The sequence below is a fragment of the Cygnus olor genome, chromosome 2, assembly GCF_009769625.2.
Source record: "Cygnus olor isolate bCygOlo1 chromosome 2, bCygOlo1.pri.v2, whole genome shotgun sequence".
NCBI lineage: Eukaryota > Metazoa > Chordata > Aves > Anseriformes > Anatidae > Cygnus > Cygnus olor.
This window is the reverse complement of record NC_049170.1, coordinates 3,370,445-3,387,783: the sequence shown is the minus strand read 5'-3', so window position 1 is coordinate 3,387,783 and position 17,339 is coordinate 3,370,445. Positions and strand designations below refer to the sequence as shown.

The window sequence follows — 17,339 nt, the reverse complement described above, 5'->3', positions numbered from 1 at the left end:
CCAACCCCGTCAGGAGACATCGAGAAGCAGAAGGGAAAATGGGTAAAACTGTTAGAAATCTTTCCTTTTGGCATTTGAGACGGATTTAGATCAGCTGTCAGCCCCTTCCTTCCATCCCAAGCTCATTTCTAGCAGCATTTCCAACACCTGCTCCTCCTTTCCTTTTCCCAGCCTGCAGCACGTGTCCGTAGCCTGGTGTTAAAGGCAGAAATCACCGAGGGGAGTTCTCTGAAGCTCCTTTGGCAAAGCCTAGGCTCAACGCAGCCCAGAAAAGGGGCTTTGCTTGAACTGCTGCAAAGCCCACGCTGAAACCCTCGCTCTTTATGCGGCAGCCCAATAACCCCAGTTGACTACAACGTGCCTTCCACCTTAAAAATCCCTGCCAAGGGGAGAGGTATCCTCACGCTACAGGGGAAAAGCAAATACTTGCTGCCAATCCGGGCAGATGCTGTCAGCTGTGCATCTGCATATCAGCCCCTGGATGGGAATAAAAAGCACCCGCCTGCCTCAGCCTGGCTCAGGGTCCTGCTCCCGGCCAGGCACGGGGCTCTCATGGCGCTCTGGGCAGCTCTCCTCTGTGCCTTGGTGGCATCGCTGCTCGGTGGGCTCTACCTCCTGGGTGTCTTCCGGAGCCGAAGACCCAATGAACCCCCTCTGGATAAAGGTATCATCCCCTGGTTGGGCTACGTGCTGGATTTTAGAAAGAACAGTTCAGAGTTTCTAAAAAAGATGCAGAGAAAACATGGGGATATTTTCACAGTGCTGATTGGAGGCTATTACTTTACCTTCGTGATGGACCCCTTCTGCTTTGGAGCCATCATGAAGGAATCACGATCTAAACTAGACTTCAGGTCCTTCGCATCTAAACTGGTCCTCCAGGTGTTTGGCTACAAGCCCATCGAAGCCAGCCAGAGCACGATGCATGCTTTGAGCATGAAGCACCTGACGGGAGATGGGCTCAACCTCCTGACGAAAGCCACCATGGGTAACCTTCAGAAGCTGATGTTTTCCAAGCTGAGCTCACGAGAGGAGAAGCGACCGTGGCAAGAGGACAGCCTCTTCCACTACTGCTACAACATCGTCTTCAGAGCTGGGTACTTGGCTCTGTATGGCACAGAGTCCCACCGAGGGGCAGATAATGAGGAGGGGGCTAACGAGCGAGATCGCATCCACTCCAACCAGCTGTTCAATGAGTTTCGGAAGTATGACCGCCTCTTCCCTTGCCTGGCCTACTCTATGTTGCCCCCCAAGGACAAACTCGAAGCTGAGCGGCTGAAGAGGTTCTTCTGGAGCACGCTGTCCGTGAGGAGGAGCTGTCAGAAGGACAACGTCAGTGGGTGGATAAGCGATCAAGACCAATTTCTGGCAGAAAACGGTGTCCCTGAGTACATGCGGGATCGTTTCAGGTTTATGCTCCTCTGGGCATCCCAAGGCAATACAGGCCCCACTGCCTTCTGGCTCCTCCTTTATCTCATGAAGCATCCAGATGCCATGAGGGCTGTGAAGGAAGAGGTAGAGCAGGTCTTGAGGGAGAACGGCCACGAGGTGAAGGCTGGAAGCCCACCAACTGACATCACTAGGGACATGTTAAACCAGACTCCTCTTCTGGACAGCGCTCTGGAGGAGACCCTGAGGCTGGTGGCAGCCCCGTTGCTGGTCAGAGCTGTCCTCCAGGACATGAGTCTTGAGATGAGCAACGGCATGGAGTACGTGCTCCGCAAAGGAGACAGGGTGGCTCTGTTCCCACACCTCTCCGTGCAGATGGACCCTGAAATCCACCCCGAGCCTCACAGATTCAAGTACGATCGCTTCGTAAACCCAGATGGCACCAAGAAAGATTTCTACAAGGATGGGAAACGGCTGAAATACTTCAGCATGCCTTGGGGGGCGGGCATATCCATCTGTCCTGGGCGGTTCTTTGCCACCACCGAAATTAAATTGTTTGTCTTCTTGATGCTGGCTCACTACGACCTGGAGCTGGTCGATGGCAAAGAGGAGATCCCAGCCATCGACATCAGCCGCTGGGGGTTCGGGACGATGCAGCCCGTCCATGACGTTCGCTTCAGGTACCGGCGGCACTTCTGAGAAGGCCAGGTTGCGTTTTTTTTTTGTTGTTGTTCAGGTGTTATCTGTGAAATAAACTGCCTGATCTCATGGTCGCTGGATCTGTGTGGAGCCGATAGCGGTACGTTCTTGTTCGCTTAGTGGTTATTGTGGCTTTCCTCTCTACCTCCTTCGCACGTGTCGCTGCCCTGCACCTCTGGTTCCTGAATTCGGTTAGGTTATGAAGTAAAAGTTCGTCTGCACGCCCGCAAGAGAGCACAGAGGGACAATGGTGAGGTGGGGGAGCCCAAATAACACCCTGCTGGGCTACTCCCAACCCCTGCACAGGAGCCGCCAGCCCATCAGAGACACATCCGCACAAGCCTGGAGGAGCACAGGGGCTTTGTGCCAGGTGGAACCCAAATTAAGGACTTCCGAGGAGCCAGCACGTTGTCCGGGCCCCATAGGGACCTCAGCTGGGTCCAGGACGTGCCATCAGGAGCAGCTCTCCAGACCTCCCCCAGATCCAGGTAGGTCACTGCCAAGGGGTGAGGCATGTTGTGGGGTGCGGGAGAAAAGTGTTTGGGCATTGTATGGGCTGTATGATGGGATGTTTGGGGAAGGAACCAAAGGTCTGGGGGTCCATGGTGCCGGCAGCTGGTGTGAGCATGGGTGTGCAAGCCAGACCAAGCCGGATGAAGCAGGGAGTTGGTGAAGGGGCCTGAGAGCTGGGGATGAGCCCTGTGTGTGCCAGCTCCACCTTGGGACCGCTTTGTTTCCCTTCAGAGCCCTAACGACACATCAGAAGGACCACAAGGTGAGCAGGGATCCCAGCTTATTTTCCACATGAAACATCACGGGCAGGATGGCGTCAGCTTGTAGTACACCCCTACAGGTCAGACAACAACAAATATCCTCTCCGTCAGGATTTCCTAGGGGCTTTCAGATTGCCTCATCTGTCATCCCCTTCTCTCCTCTGTTCAAGACGTGCTCCTATGAAGCCTCCACAGAGGTGCCCCTCACAGCAGATGTGGGGCATACAGAGCAAGGACATACTGACAACTCATCCCCTGCTCATGCTTAAGAAAAGGAGAGATTTTCCAGTCTAGTTTATTGCTTTAGCAAGAGGAGAAGTGAGTTGCAAATGTCAGTAATAGCCTAAGGACCCGTTTTCATGCATCGCCCTGAATTGGGAATGCATGTGGCCACCTGCCCTACCAGGACTGCAGGAGGCTGGCTGTTCAAGCCCTGTCTTGTGAACAGTTTCTGGGGATATAAAAAGCTTTGTGTGTGTGTTTGTATCTGGCTTCATCCCACCAACCACAACACAGCTCAGGTGGGATCCCCTGCAGCACGCAGCCAGCTCACTGCTTCAGTGCAAACCATTGCAAAACCCAGAAATTCTGGAGTTTGCAGAGGGCTGCAGCAGTTCTGTCCTCCTGCGAGGGGAGGGCTGAGCCTGATCAGGATCCCGATGGTCCTCCACCCTTCCCTCGAGTCCCCTGGGCCGACGGTGTTCCCAGATGCCTGCTGGAAAGTGCCTCCCCCCCCTCCAAATTTAGCCCCCAGCCTCTGCAAACATGTAAGGAAGGGGATGGGGTTAGCAGGAAGGGGCTAGAAAAATGAACTGGGGTGTGAGCAAAAAGTGTAACAACCTCAGCCCCTTACAGACTACAGCCGCTGGGACCTTCTGGGACCCCAAACATCTTGGTTTTATCCACCTCATGATGAAGGATAAAACTTTGCCCTACAAGCACTGCTGTGTTTTTTCCCTTCAACATCGCAGCTCTGGCAGCAGCACTCCTCCCAGGAGTTAAACCCAGCCGTGCCTGTGCAGAGGACAGTGAACCGATTTTAACACTGACTTTGGACTTTGGAGGTTACGTACGAGTGAGGAGCACAACTCGAACATTTTCACGTGTGGCAAAACATCAAAGCCAGCCCCTGCTCTGCGTTGTGAAGGACAGGGTTGTGCTGTAAGGTTTGCACGTCAAGGGCAAACGGTCCAGTGCTGCCACACTGGGTGTGAGCCCAGAGCTTGCAGGGGTGGAAATTCAGACAGAAACTGTCAGGCAGCTGTGGCAGAGCCAAGAGAAACAAGATCAACCTGTAACTGCAAAAGGCTCGGCTGTGACACTTCTGATTAAAAACTCCAGCTCCTTTTCACAACTTACATGTTCCCCCTATGGCTCTCATCTCTTTTTTTTTTCTTTTTTTTTTTTTTTTTTTTTTTGGTCATCACACGTGTTTTTTTTTCTTTGCTCTGCTACCAGGAATTAAGCTGGAGCTCTTCCCAAGTTCTGGCCAATGGCCTGACCTTTGCACACTCCAAACCGTGCCCAGGGATGCCTTGGGATAGCTGGACAGGTCAAGGCCACGGCAAGGACTATGCTGCCCCTTAACACATGGACAACTGAACCTCCACACCTACAAACAGTCCCCGAAAGCACCTTAATTGCCGGGGAGAGCCAGACCCTGCAGCTGATGCTGGTACCTGAAAATCTGACCTGACAGCCTCCCAGAAATGAGCTTACTTGGGTGGTTTCTGGTGGTTTCTCCCCCTGGTGAAGGCAGCACTGCCCTAGGAAAAAAACACTCTGCATTTTAGTGCTTTACTTTCTCAGCTGTACTCCCAACCAGTGCAGGAAATCTGTCACCGAATCTTTTTTTTTGTCCTATGACAGGAAACTCTTCCTTTCCAGATAACCTAAGTATATCGAGAGGCTGATGGCTCCAGCTATCTCAAAGCCTTTGGTGACCGCAGAAGCCTCTCGCTCTTTGGGAGACACCCACGGGAGCTCCTGGTCGCACAGCAACACCCTGGCCCAGTGACATTCCCCACTCCAAAGCACACTCTGGCAAGAGGATTTTTTTTTTTTTCTGTGGGTCGTTTACATAAAGGCTGTTCATGACTAATGCACTTCGTGGTGTGTGTTTTTTGTTATCGCGCATATAGGCTCCAGGTCAGAGGGGAGGGATGGGTTCTGCACAAACACAGACTGGGTTTGAGAAGGGGGTATAAGAATAATGACAGTGACAATGATTCAGCAGAAAAATTTGGCTTTACTTCCTTGTCAGAATGGTTAATTTAACAAAACAATGTTGAGTCTGTAAAAGACTTCAGACATGCTCAAATGCATGCAAGTGTGAGAAGCAAAAAATCACTTTGAAAATCAAATTTGAGGAAGTGTGAAAGCTCCAAATGGGTTAATCAGCAATCAACATTTTATGCATAGATGGGCTGTCCCCTGGCACCGAGCACTCCATCCCAACACGTACCAGCAAGAGTGAAGAACTAGATGCGGCAACAGAAACCTTACTGGGTTTGTAAAAGAAGTTAAATCGGAAGGAATCCAGGCTCCTGAAACGTTTAGTGGCCAGACCTTGTCACACTGTCTGTGTTACTTAACTCCTCTGTCCCTCAGGAGTGGCATCTGGCCCTAAAACCTTGGTTTTCTCTTCTGTAGAGCATTGTGAGGACAATATTACCTTGCTATTCAAAGTTATACAGTCTATCGAATCAGTGTCTGCTCTCCACAGCACAGTGAAAGCTCCTTTGCTCCCAGTTCACTCTGCACACCATGCAGGAGAAGTCGCCGTGATGCTGCGTGCTTCAGGTCTGGGACAACACGGGTTAAATGTGTTGGAAAAGACCACCACTGGTGAAACAGCATCACGTCTAGTATTAAACTGTAACACGTTAGGAACAGATTTCCCACCCTCATCCCTCTAAGGAGAGTGAGATGTGGCTCTGGGAAAGCCTCTGCTTACATGCTGCTTGTGAGGAAAGCTCACAAAACCCAAGTGCACCAGCAGGTACAACATTCACACCAGAGAAGCTCGCAGGAACAGAGGTTATAAGTGCGAAGCAATGACACAGCTAACACTGTCCTTCATGAAGGCAAGCAATCCTCAGCAGATGTTGAGGAAGAAAAAGGACCACGAAAGTTCAGGTTGCTCTAGGACTTTTCAGAAGAAATAACCCCCCCAGCATTTTCCAATGCTGCTGGAGTCACGTCTCGTGATAGGTGAGCCTCCCTGGAAAATGACAGCTGGGCTTCGAAGCGGCAAAGTCCCTTGTGGTGCAAAGTCTGCATGGAACGAGGTCACGGTCACTTGTGTGTGCTGCCGTTGCTGTCCTGTGCTGAGCTATTCCCAGCACATCACAGCATGCGCAGAACTATCCCGTGGCAGGCAGAATGCACAAATCCAGACCTTTGTGAAGCCAGGTGGGATGGGGCAGTGTCTTTGATGGGCAGCAAAGCAGGGCAGAGACTTTGCTGCAATGAACTGGCCCGGTGCTGACACCACCACTTCCCAGCTCTGGATGTGCTCAGAGAAGGCTTGCTGCACGTGCTCGTTTTAGCCCTGCCTGTGAGGAAAGACATACAACTAAATCCTCCATGGGCCAGCATCCTGCTCATGGTGAACATCTTTCCCAGAGCTGCTCAGACACGAAGTCACAGCTTGGTTTCTCCAAGAGTTGTGTCTGTATGTTTGTTCTTTAACGTGTCTCTAAGACAAAGCGATGTGGATGCAGTCAGCCAGATGAGGGATTACTGCTAGATCCTATGTGATCGGTAAGTTGATCATCTAGGTCTAATATGAAACTTCAAATACACTTCCAAAAAACCCAAGTTTTGTGGAGTTTACTCACCCTGAACCCCTTGAGAATCACGGTCAGCTCTGCAGAAACAACAGCGCCCACGGAGGGCTGGTGAGCTCTATGACAGCAGGAGCTGAGGGTTAACTTGGGGCCCAGGGAGAGCAGTAACTCCTCTCAAAGCCAAGCAAGCTATACAGGGTGAGGATGAGATGTGCGCAGTGGCTGGAAAGCCCTGTTGCCATTGCCCGCCCTGCACACACCCTGTGCTCCAAGGCTGCTCTCACAGAGACTGGCTCAGTTGTTTCTTGGTGACGTGGGATGGAAAGGGTTTCCTCACAAAGTAAGGTTAAAAATCTCCCCTGTGGCACCACTGTCACATACGTACCACACCTCCCCTTTGCAGCGTCTTGTTGCTCCACAACAGCCCTTCTCCACCCCACGTTTAGTCTTGGGTCAGGCCCCGTGCGGATGGTGCAGAACTTGGCCAAGTGTGTGGTGTGCTGAGCCCAGCTGCCGATGGTGCTGTCAGAGCCCTACTGCTCCTTGTGCCTGGCACGTGGCAAAGACATGGCATCACAGGACAAGTCACACTGGGAGGGACCTCTCGAGGTCTCTTGTTCAATGCTCTGCTCAACGCAGGGTCAGCTCAGGGCTTTCTCCAGTTGGACCTCCACATCCGAAGCCTCCAGACACACTGCTGTTGGACCTTCACATCCAAAGCCTTCAGACACACTGCTGTCTAATACCCCACAACTGCTCACTATTTCCCCACGATTAATCTTTCTGTCTTATTTACCCCGATTGCTTCCCCCAGTCTCCTATCACCTTCCCTGAGTCCTCTCCACATCAGATATTTTCCCATCACAAGTCTTCACCATTTTCTTTTGGATCCGAGGCAGGTGAGGAGCGCACCAGGCACTCAGACCTTGCTGCAGGGGTTACCGTGGGACAAGCAGGTGAGTAACGTGTCCTAGTGTCTGGCGATGACACCCTGGGGCCAGGGGCAGAAGTCAGGGCCCAGTATTTGCACACAGGGAGTTTTTCTGACCTCAGGGAAGGATTTGCAAAGCTGCTCAGGGCTAGTAGCTAGTCCCCCTCAGAAATGGCTACGCAAACCTTTCCCGGTTATTCCTGGAAGCATGGAGCCGAGTGACACATACCGTAAAGTTACTGTTAGTCAGCTGAGCCATACCGACAGCCTGTATTTCTGTTCTTACCACATGGCAATGCGAGTAACGTGGATTCATTTGCTCAGTTACGCTAAATTGCACTCACGGAGAGTGATGTGCACAGCCCCAGGCAGCCAGCCTGGCTCAGGTGATGCACAGTAACTCAACGGCACCCTTCGGTACCAAACGCTGGGTGCAGAAAGGGAGAGGGAGACCATTGCTGTCCGTCGCCACATCTCTTTCATTGGGCAATCATGAGGCCGTACTTGGAGCACAGCAGGCCCCTTTTCTTTTCTCGTTCAGTGAGGAAATTCCTCAGTTTGGTGGTGGGGAAGGTAACCAGTGCTTGCTGCCTGTTGTCCAAACCGGTCTCCTGGAGCCAAGGACTCTGAAGGCACTCGGAGGCTGATGGCCTTCCCCTAGGACATGGATGAGAAGGTCAGTTGGAGATCCACGTTGGGTGAGGAAGAGCCTCACAAATGGGAGAGATGGAAGGGGCAATAACCAGGACCTACACAAACTGTCCTGCTAGAAAAGCAGGCGCTGCCTTACCAAGGATTTGCACACAGTGTGCTCTGGAGAAAGGACACGGCTCCTCCGGAGAGACCCGCGTAGCACCGCGTGAGCTTCACCTTCCCCTTCCTGGTTGTTCGCAGAAACTCGCAGGGTACCTCAGAGCTGACAGGGTAGTTGGCACTCAGCCTGCCCCACAAGAAGAGAATTATCAGCACGAAAGGCGTAGCTCAAGATAACTCCTTCTCCTGGGATTTCCCACCCAGCTGCGAGATAGGGAGCTCATGGCAATGTGCAGAAGCATGACATGGAGAAACAAAATCCCAAAGAGCAGTGTTTCATGGCTTCAGCTGCTTTTTTGGTCGGTGTAATTTGATATATTTTTGTTGTTGTTGTTAAAGCTTTTCAGATGAAGCTGAGTGAACACACCAGCAGCTGCTGTGCTGCAGAAGAGCCTCCTTACTTTATGTGGAGACCTCGGTGGGATGGGGCCTCCTTGCAAGGTGCAGCTAGCTCCACACCCTTCTGGGGCACTGCCCGGGAGAGGGAGCTGCGGAGGTTAACTGAGTCATTGCAGCTCCCCTTGCTGATGACTCTGAAATTGCACTTTTAAAGCCACTCCTAGGGTAGGGACAGACAGACTGACTTACATGATGAACGCTGTGATTCCGACGGACCAGATGTCAGTCTGCGGGATGGCTCCTTGCTCTGTCAGCAGTTCTGGAGCTAGAAAAGCAAATCGGTGTGAGCCAAGCTCCTTTTCAGTGCTACAGCACTGAAGCCAGCACAAAACAGCAGGTACTTTTAAGCTTTGCTGCCTTCCCAAAGATGAAAAAGAAAAACTTTCTAGTATGGGGAGCCAGTTGAGGTAACTCTCCTAGGTCATGACTGCAATGAAACCTTGAGAACATCAAACCAGCAGGGACTGCTGGCTGTAACATTGCATCCTTGAGCTTAGGACTCATGGATGCCTGCCAGAGCGGTGTTGGCTGTGACCTCTGGTTGTGTCCCCTGTGGCCTGCAAGCAGGGTGGCTGTCACTGCTACCCATGCCCACCAGCTCATGCTGCTACTGGAGGGCAGCACTGCGGGGACTGCTTGCTGGGGCCAACTGCCTTGACCAATGGCTCAGTCTTTTTGTTTGCCACAGATTGCCTATGATGCCAAGGTTCTGTGCATGAACTCCACTCACCCATGGTTTCAACATAGTCCAAGCACTTGTCCATGGTAATAACCTTGTCTTGCGTGTAGAACTGTGCGTTGCCAAAATCCAGGAGCTTCAGCAGGTTGGGCTCGGTGATGATCATGTTTTCAGACCTGAGATCCAGGTGCAGGATGCTGTGCGCATGGAGGTACTCAGCTGCACTGAGGATCTGCCACAGGTAATCTCGGACCTCCACTTCTGAGTACGATGTCCTGGTAGAAGAAAAAGGGGATAGAAACCAGAGGTGTTTTATCTGTACATCTGAGAGCACCATTCTGCACCCACTGTCATATCTAATCCCATGAGACACTTGAGAGCCAAGAAACAACTCTATTAATTTAGCAAATCTATCATATACAGAGATTTCTACCCATATTGTAATTCAGGTTTACAGATACAAGAGGTTCGTGAGGTTGTGAGAGCTGCATGTTAGAGGAAGCAGAGGACGTGCAAAAATCAAATTGCAGATTTGATGCCCACCATTCCCACTGTTTTAGTCAGAGGGTTCCAGCAGATTCATCTTCTGCCAATGTGAGAAGCAACATGGAGGGGAAACAAGGCTTCCTGAGCCAGAGTATTCTGCTTATTATGGGAAAGAGGGGTTCATAGTAACTACTGTGATCTGCTTTCAGCAACTCAACCGAGTGGCCCTGAATTGATCTCTACCCCAGCCTTGTAGGGAACCTAAGTACCTTTTTATGTCATGAGAAGTTGCAGAATAAATGCACTGCAATTCAGAACAGAACAGATGAGAGAGATGAGCCAGTCTGACAAGTGAAAGCAAGAGGTGCTTTGCTACCTACACCAGCCCTGATGGGGAAAACTGTTCCCTCCACTTGTTCTTACCGTAATGCCAAGGAGTGGAGCAGTTCTGGTCCCACACACATCTCCTGGATCAGCACCAGGTGCCGCGGGCTGACGTAGGCTCCCTTCAGCTGAGCGATGTTTGTGTGGTGAAGCTTCCTCAGGACTTGGTACTCCAGGAGCACAGTCTGCTTGTCCTCTTGCCAGTAAGGGATAATTTTAGCAGCTAAAGTCTTGCCGCTTACTTTTTCCCTGCACTGTCGGACGATGCTGAAACGCCCCCTGGTACAGAGGAACACAAGGGCAGGTTAAGCTTCTCCGCTACTCCTGGAAGAGCCAGGAGCTTCTGTATTTCAAAATTATAAGGATCCCATGCTGTGGTTTTCATCCATGCTGTGAGTTATTGCAGCAATTGTCACAGTTTGCACATCCTCCTGTGTCTCTAATCTGTACAGTCACTTTACATCGCAGGAGGGAGATCCTAACTCCTCTGGAAAGAGAGAAGTTGGCTCATCCCGTCGAGAGCATGAGAACTGGCCCCTGCAGGCAGCTGCCTGCTTCTCTTGGCAACAAAAGGATCCCAAGTCCCTCTGGGACTTTATTCCTTTTTTTTCTAGACAGTGAAAGTTGAATCCCAATGCTACATCTGAAACCACTACCTTCAAAGGGTGTTGCAACAAGGAGAGGAGACTGTTAGCCCTGGCCTCGCTCCACAATATGCTAAGGGGCTTGTTATCCAGCACATAGTGCTCACCACAGACCCTTTTGCTCTCCCAGAAAATCCACACATGAATCCTATCAAACTAAGACGAAGCTCGTTCAGCCAGTGATCTGAGGTTTATTTGCCCAGTGTATTGCTGTGGAGGTGTTCTAAACAAAATACCATGACTGTAGCTGAGCAGCGCATTTATAAAAGTGACTTTTCTAAACTCTAGCCAAATACAGCATTTCCTGCTACTGAGTACTCAGTTGGATTCCCTACCTTTTGATCTCTGTTTGGAAGGCATAGGTCTGGTAGGTTGGGAAAGGTTCGGATGGTGTGATTATTTCACTCTCTTCCTCAGTAGCAGCTGTTGGGAAGCTCTTCATTGCAGCATGAAGCTCTGCAGAGAAAAAGTGGCAAGGATTACACGGGAAAACAACTCCATGTGGAAACGGGAGCCTCTCTGAGCCACCCTCCACTGTCTATGGGCAAAGATAAAGACAACAGCAAAGCTTTCTCCAGGGAAGTCTGCATGTTGGCTCCCACTTGAGGCACCAAGGGCTATGTGAATGCAACAGAGTTTTGGCTGACCATCCAGTAATTCCCTGGTGTGACCACTCTGGAGTATACGAGATCGATTGCATGCTGTGTGCTGTGACTATGATATCAAACAGCTCAGCTACCATTTCTCATCTGCTCACATAACCAATCAACGGGGTACAGTAAGACACTGCTAAAGGATCAGAAACTTATTTTGGTTGGGTATACTGGGAAGCAGCTGAAGTTGGTTGCTCTGGTTCTGGCATATGATTCCGTCTAAGTGCTACCTGGAAATATTGTAGCATCCCCTGACATAATAAAGCATCTGCTTAGAAATGCTGGAAGCATTGAAATAAAGGAATCTGACAGTATGGGCCTTTTAGGGAGTGACTGCAAAGGAGCCATATATTTGTTAATGAATCCTGGGCCAAGGGAAAGCAGATGACTTAGGGTGAGTTAAAAACATCTCTGTGAACTGACTTTTACAAAGGAATCGTCTCCACTGGGAGGAAATTCCATTTAGACCATCCTTCCACTTCTTGGAAGAAAATATTTTGCTACAAGGGTGTATTTTTTGTGAGGTCATGGACTTCTTCAAAAAAAACAAACAAAACAAAACGAGTGAATAGTACAAAGTATTCAAACGAAAAAAAAAAACAAAACATAAAAGTAAATTGAGCTTGCTTTACTTTGGAGAGAAAATACAGCTGAAAAATACACCGCAGTAGGAAGGCAACTCACAAGTATAAACCAGAGCACATGAATTAACATGAATTAATTACGACTGTGTCTATGAGAAGGAGTAGATCCAGGGCTTTAAACAGTGGCAGATATACACGAATAGATCAGTGCCTCACGTAACATGGTCATTGTCCCAGACCTCACGACCTCATGTGAAAAACTGAGTGTGTTGTCAGGGGGCAATCTATAGTTTCCAGATGCCGTGCATAGATATTCCCCTAATTCTGTCCTGAATTAGAAAATAATTTACTTTTAACTAAGAAAACCAAAGAGGGGGAAGCCCTAAAACACCTCGAGCCAAGTGGCATTGGTCCTGATGCACTTGTTCTTGATTTCTGGACCTGCATCTAAAAGAGTGCAATTATTTAGATTCAGGAAGAACACAATGCTCTCCCCGTGCTCTTACCCATTTGATCCTTCCCGCTGATTTTCACTTGGGCAGATGGGCTGCTGTAAGGGCCCATGCCTGCTTTACTGGTGCAAGCAATCCGGAAGCAGTAGATAAATCCCCTGGAGAGATTTTTGGCATAGTAGCAGCAGTCAGCAATGTCAGCAGCAAGAGTTGTCCAGTCCCCATCTTAGCCAAGGAAAGAGAGAAAGAAATTAGGACTCATTTAGGATGGTCAAGATGAAAAACTGACCTGATATGGCCTACTTTTGTGGATGGTGTAACTAGTCAATGTAGCAAACTCACGTCTTCCAAAGTCAGCTGGTTTATATTTGATCAGTCCAAGGTGTGGCAATAGTGTTTCAGAGGAATGGTGAAACTTTCTCGTATGGTTTCTCTTTATCTAATTCACGCCACCAATTTCAAATGCAAATATATATCATGAACTCCAAACAAAAGCCCAACAAAATCACCTTATTTTCCCTTTGGCCCTGTCTTGAATCTTGCTGAAATCATGAGCTGCAGGATTTCAGCACAAAACCTTTAATTAACACCCTCCTAGCAAACCCAGTATTTGAAACTGAGGTTTCAAGTTCACTCAGCTTTTATCAAACTTAGGTGGTATCTCAGGGAAATGAAACTGTAGGTTTGTCTTGGACTTACCAGCCATGGGACTAAGGTGTGAACCAGGAAGTCAGCAGCAAACATTTCACATAGTGCTGTGTCCCACACTTTGTCATTGCTGCCGTGTTCAAGGCTGAACTCAAACTCCCTGAGATTATTCAGGAATAAACCCATCCCTTCATTCAAATAAACACTGACAGAGAGCCTTAAATCATAGCAAAGGCAATAATTCCCTACTTAAAACAAAGGTATCAATGACTTTGCAGGGTACTGGTTGAATTAGGGTGTGTGTATGTGTAAGAAGGAGCTTAAAATCAGAGAAGTTTCAGAAGAAGCAGCATGCCAAAGCCTACTGTCAAATAATGCATAAGACAAGGATTATTTTTTCTGTTTATCTTAATCCTCCTGTGTTCAGGAAAGTAGGATTTCACTTGTTCCTGTCAATAACACAGAATCTGATTGAAGATAGTAGATGCAGTTTCCTGGTTTTCTTCCTACCTAGAATAACTTGCATTTAGCATCCTCTCCAAAGTCTTGGCTACAGTTGTGTCGAAAGGAATGACAATAAAGAAAGGTGTGTTGGAGGAAAAACAACTGACATCAGCTCCAGAATAAAAAGGTATGTTAGTGTTAATCCAGAATTAAGTGTCTGGAGAATTAAAAGGAGCACGGAGCAGTACATTCCAAAGGGTGATGTACGCGTGACTGCAATAGAAGTGACAATCAATCTCAGTACTCTTAAGAACAACAAAACTAATCCCAAGAGAAACAGAACAGACTCAGCGATTTGTTTCGAAGTTCATGGAATTAAACAAGAAAACATCCACCGATTTCATCAGGCTCTGAATCAAGCCTTGGAAGAGAACAAAAGGGGTGGGATGCAGTTTGATCAAACTTGGGTCATTTGGCTGTCTACCCTAAATTTCCTGCATCGATAGAAAAAGAAAGTGTGTCTGTTTGGTGTAGGAAGAGTTGCCTTTTTGATGGACCATCCTTCTCCACAGAGTGTAAAGAAAGCCCAGATATAGGATGATATCATCTGCTAACCACCGTTGCTGTGGATGTTATTAGTGTATAATTATTTCATTCCTAACTCCAAATGAGCGAGCTAAAGCAAGGCTGTTTCTGAATAAAAATAATACATCCAGCTGGTGGAGAGATCAAACAAATCGAGATGTTCTCTGCAAGGCAGAAAGGCAGAGCTCCACTTTACCTTCACTCTTGCACTGGATGGTGTAATGGACAGGGGTGTTGGTTTCCACGGGTTTCCAGACCACCTGCACTCCATCCTCGTAGACCTCCACGATGTCAGGGGGCGGAGGGCTGGGAGGAACTTCTGTCGAGAGGAGGCACGACAACCAGTGAGTGTTAGCAGCAGCACTGCTGTGATACACACCCAGACAGCCAGCATTTCTGAGTTACAGACATTCTACATCATATACATACATATATATATGTATGTATACATACATGCACATTCATAGTGGAAGAACAGTTCAGTTGTGCCTAGTTTAAACTCAATACTAAGATTTTGAAGTCTGATTCTATAACCACATGGTTACCAGACTGGTTCTAAATCCAGTAGAGAGACTAAAGGGTGAAGAAAAGGGAACAAACACGGCAAAATGTGCCACGCCACCAGAAAACAAGGCCTGTGGCTGTGGACTAGAGCAGGCAAGGGAGGAGAAACTTTCCCCTGAACACATTTGCAGGAATCTCACCTCACAGGTATTTAGTGGTCACATTTCCTTGGTGGCAGTACTGCAACCCCTAAACCTGTGGCTGCTTTCAGCTTCAAAATCTGCTTGCTGAACTAAACCAGCTTTGTGAAGCTTGTTAATCCTCAGCATCTCCCTCTCTGTCCATGCTCCTGAATGCTAGCTGCATTAGCTATTACAGAGATCCTTTTGTATTATCATTTTTTAAATCTACCCTGCTTCTAACTCTCAAGTCACAGAGTCTCCTGATTTCAGCTGGCTTCTCGCATCTAGGATAAGGGGAAACAACAAAACCAACAATCTGATGAGGGATAAATCCTCAAGGGCTGACCAGTTCTGCGTACAGCACTTACAAGAGACAAAAAAAAAAAAAATCTAGATCCTTCTCTTACCTGCTTTTCTTATGATGCAAGAGGTAGATGCTGAACCCAGGGAGTTGGTGGCCACGCAGGTGTAAATGCCAAAATCATCGGCACTGACAGAGAGAATAGTTAACAGCTGGAAGTTTTTGAGTGTGGATGAGATGAGGATCTGACTGCTGCTGTGGACAGGTATCCCATCTAAAAGGCAGAGGATAGGAGAAAAAATAAGTACCCTACAAATTCAGGTGCTTAAACCTTCCCTGCACCCCTGTCCTGGGGGCTGGGTACTCCCTAAAGGGGTGCAAACGTCACCTCTGAACCAGTTGATGAGCAGGGAGGAGTGAGCTGCTGTCCGGCACGACAGCGTTACGCACTGTCCTACGGCAGCAGCCTGGTCTAGGAGCTCTTCAACGAACAAAGGCGCTGTGAAGAAGAGAAAAAAGTATTGATGCAGAGCGGACAGGAGTGCTGCATGGAAAGTAAGTGCAAGCAGGATGTTGTAGAGCATTTTTGATCAGTTTAAGAGCATTCTGTTCATGCCCTGGCATTCTGGTGACCACTGGTTTTCAGAGAATCCCCTGGGCACTGGGCACGCAGGCACAGTGTGACTGCCCACACGTGATAATTGAGACGGATCTGGGGAACACGAGCATTGTACAGCCCTGCTGGTACAGCTACAGCAGCAGAACCCCCAGAGGGGAGGAAGAGTATGTCACAGCAGGAGTTTTCTGCTGAGCTGGTACAAACGTGTGGGCAAAACTAAATGAAGGCATCTCAAGGACAGGGGAATCGGATCAAGACAACATGAGGAGAAGGAGGAAGAAATAAAAGATGGATATAGAAGAAGAAAAAAAACACATTTAGTGGGCTGCCCTACTATGTTTCATCTCACAGCGCTGCCTCTTACAGCAGCTTGCCTGGCCCTTACACATCTATGCAGGTCTGTAGCACAGGAATCCACAATTCCCCACTTCTGCCACCTGGATACTCCATTGGATACCCTAAGATACTCAATTTCTTTCCTTTTTAGTTTTCAAGTAGGTTTTAGTTGTCTTTCGTGGTTTCCTAGAATGGCTCTAATTTGCGAGCAAGGCCATGAAAAGACAGTTTTAGCGAAGACACTCTATACAGTAGTGATAGAAACTATATATATCGGTATAAAGGACTGATATTCACACATATTCATTGGTGATGCTTCATAATAAAACTAACTGGTGACTTATGCAACAGCGATACCTTTCTCTTTTGGCATGAGGCTTGATAATTTGAAGGAAGCAAGTCCTGATTTCCGCTTCATAGATCCTTCAGCCCCTGTTAAGGGCTCTTTTTCTGTTACCTCACTCCCCAGCTCACCGAACTCTGTTTCAAAGAAAGGATGAGAAGTCATTCAAGGCCGTCATTCCTCCCGTGGCATGCATTTACAGCAGAGGTCTGCCATTCGTGCGAAAATAGCTTGGCAGACAGGGACATCCTTATTAACAAGCCTTTAGTCAAGAGCCTTTAGAAAAGGCTGTGACAGCCATTACAAGGAGAATGTACGGGAAGAGCAGGGTGTATGTAGGAGTGGCAGAGAAGTAAGGCAAGATTCTGTGGTCCAGATATGAATATCATCATCAAGTTAGGCAGCCAGGGTGACTTTACCAACTTCACCCGGTCTCTTTAGCCTTAAAGATTTGTCATGGTCAGATGACAGCTGCAGATGGAGGCATGCACAGCTTTTGTGCACAGTCGGGCAGGGGAATTCAGCTGCTTCCATCAGCAGATTACCCCAGCTGACTCTGCACTGGAGCGGGACACTAACAGAGAGCTAGTGGTGGGGCTGAGGACAGCTAATTTCATGACCTGCCACTGCCAGTTTTGCAATGACCGTCTAACCACAGCCTCAGATACACTGGGGGGAAAGGAAGTGGCAGATTTAATAGAGC

General features: G+C 48.7%; 2 protein-coding genes across 2 annotated transcripts in view; one reads left to right on the top strand and one right to left on the bottom strand.

The window, feature by feature from the left end:
- Positions 1-87: 87 nt before the first annotated feature.
- LOC121066267 (7-alpha-hydroxycholest-4-en-3-one 12-alpha-hydroxylase) lies at positions 88-7,320 on the top strand. The gene is made up of 2 exons (XM_040549697.1): positions 88-2,573; positions 2,830-7,320. Exon 1 carries the CDS (start codon positions 553-555, stop codon positions 2,083-2,085), a length of 1,533 nt encoding a protein of 510 aa, XP_040405631.1. The 5' UTR covers positions 88-552; the 3' UTR covers positions 2,086-2,573; positions 2,830-7,320.
- Positions 7,321-7,376: 56 nt separating this feature from the next.
- OBSCN (obscurin, cytoskeletal calmodulin and titin-interacting RhoGEF) overlaps positions 7,377-17,339 on the bottom strand; it is a 180,612-nt gene continuing 170,649 nt past the window's right edge. The window contains 11 exon segments of the mRNA XM_040550191.1: positions 7,377-8,237; positions 8,371-8,520; positions 8,982-9,057; positions 9,523-9,746; positions 10,381-10,620; positions 11,321-11,441; positions 12,729-12,899; positions 14,548-14,670; positions 15,445-15,612; positions 15,727-15,837; positions 16,651-16,773. Of these exon segments, the coding sequence (XP_040406125.1) occupies positions 8,060-8,237; positions 8,371-8,520; positions 8,982-9,057; positions 9,523-9,746; positions 10,381-10,620; positions 11,321-11,441; positions 12,729-12,899; positions 14,548-14,670; positions 15,445-15,612; positions 15,727-15,837; positions 16,651-16,773 (1,685 nt within the window). The 3' untranslated portion in view covers positions 7,377-8,059.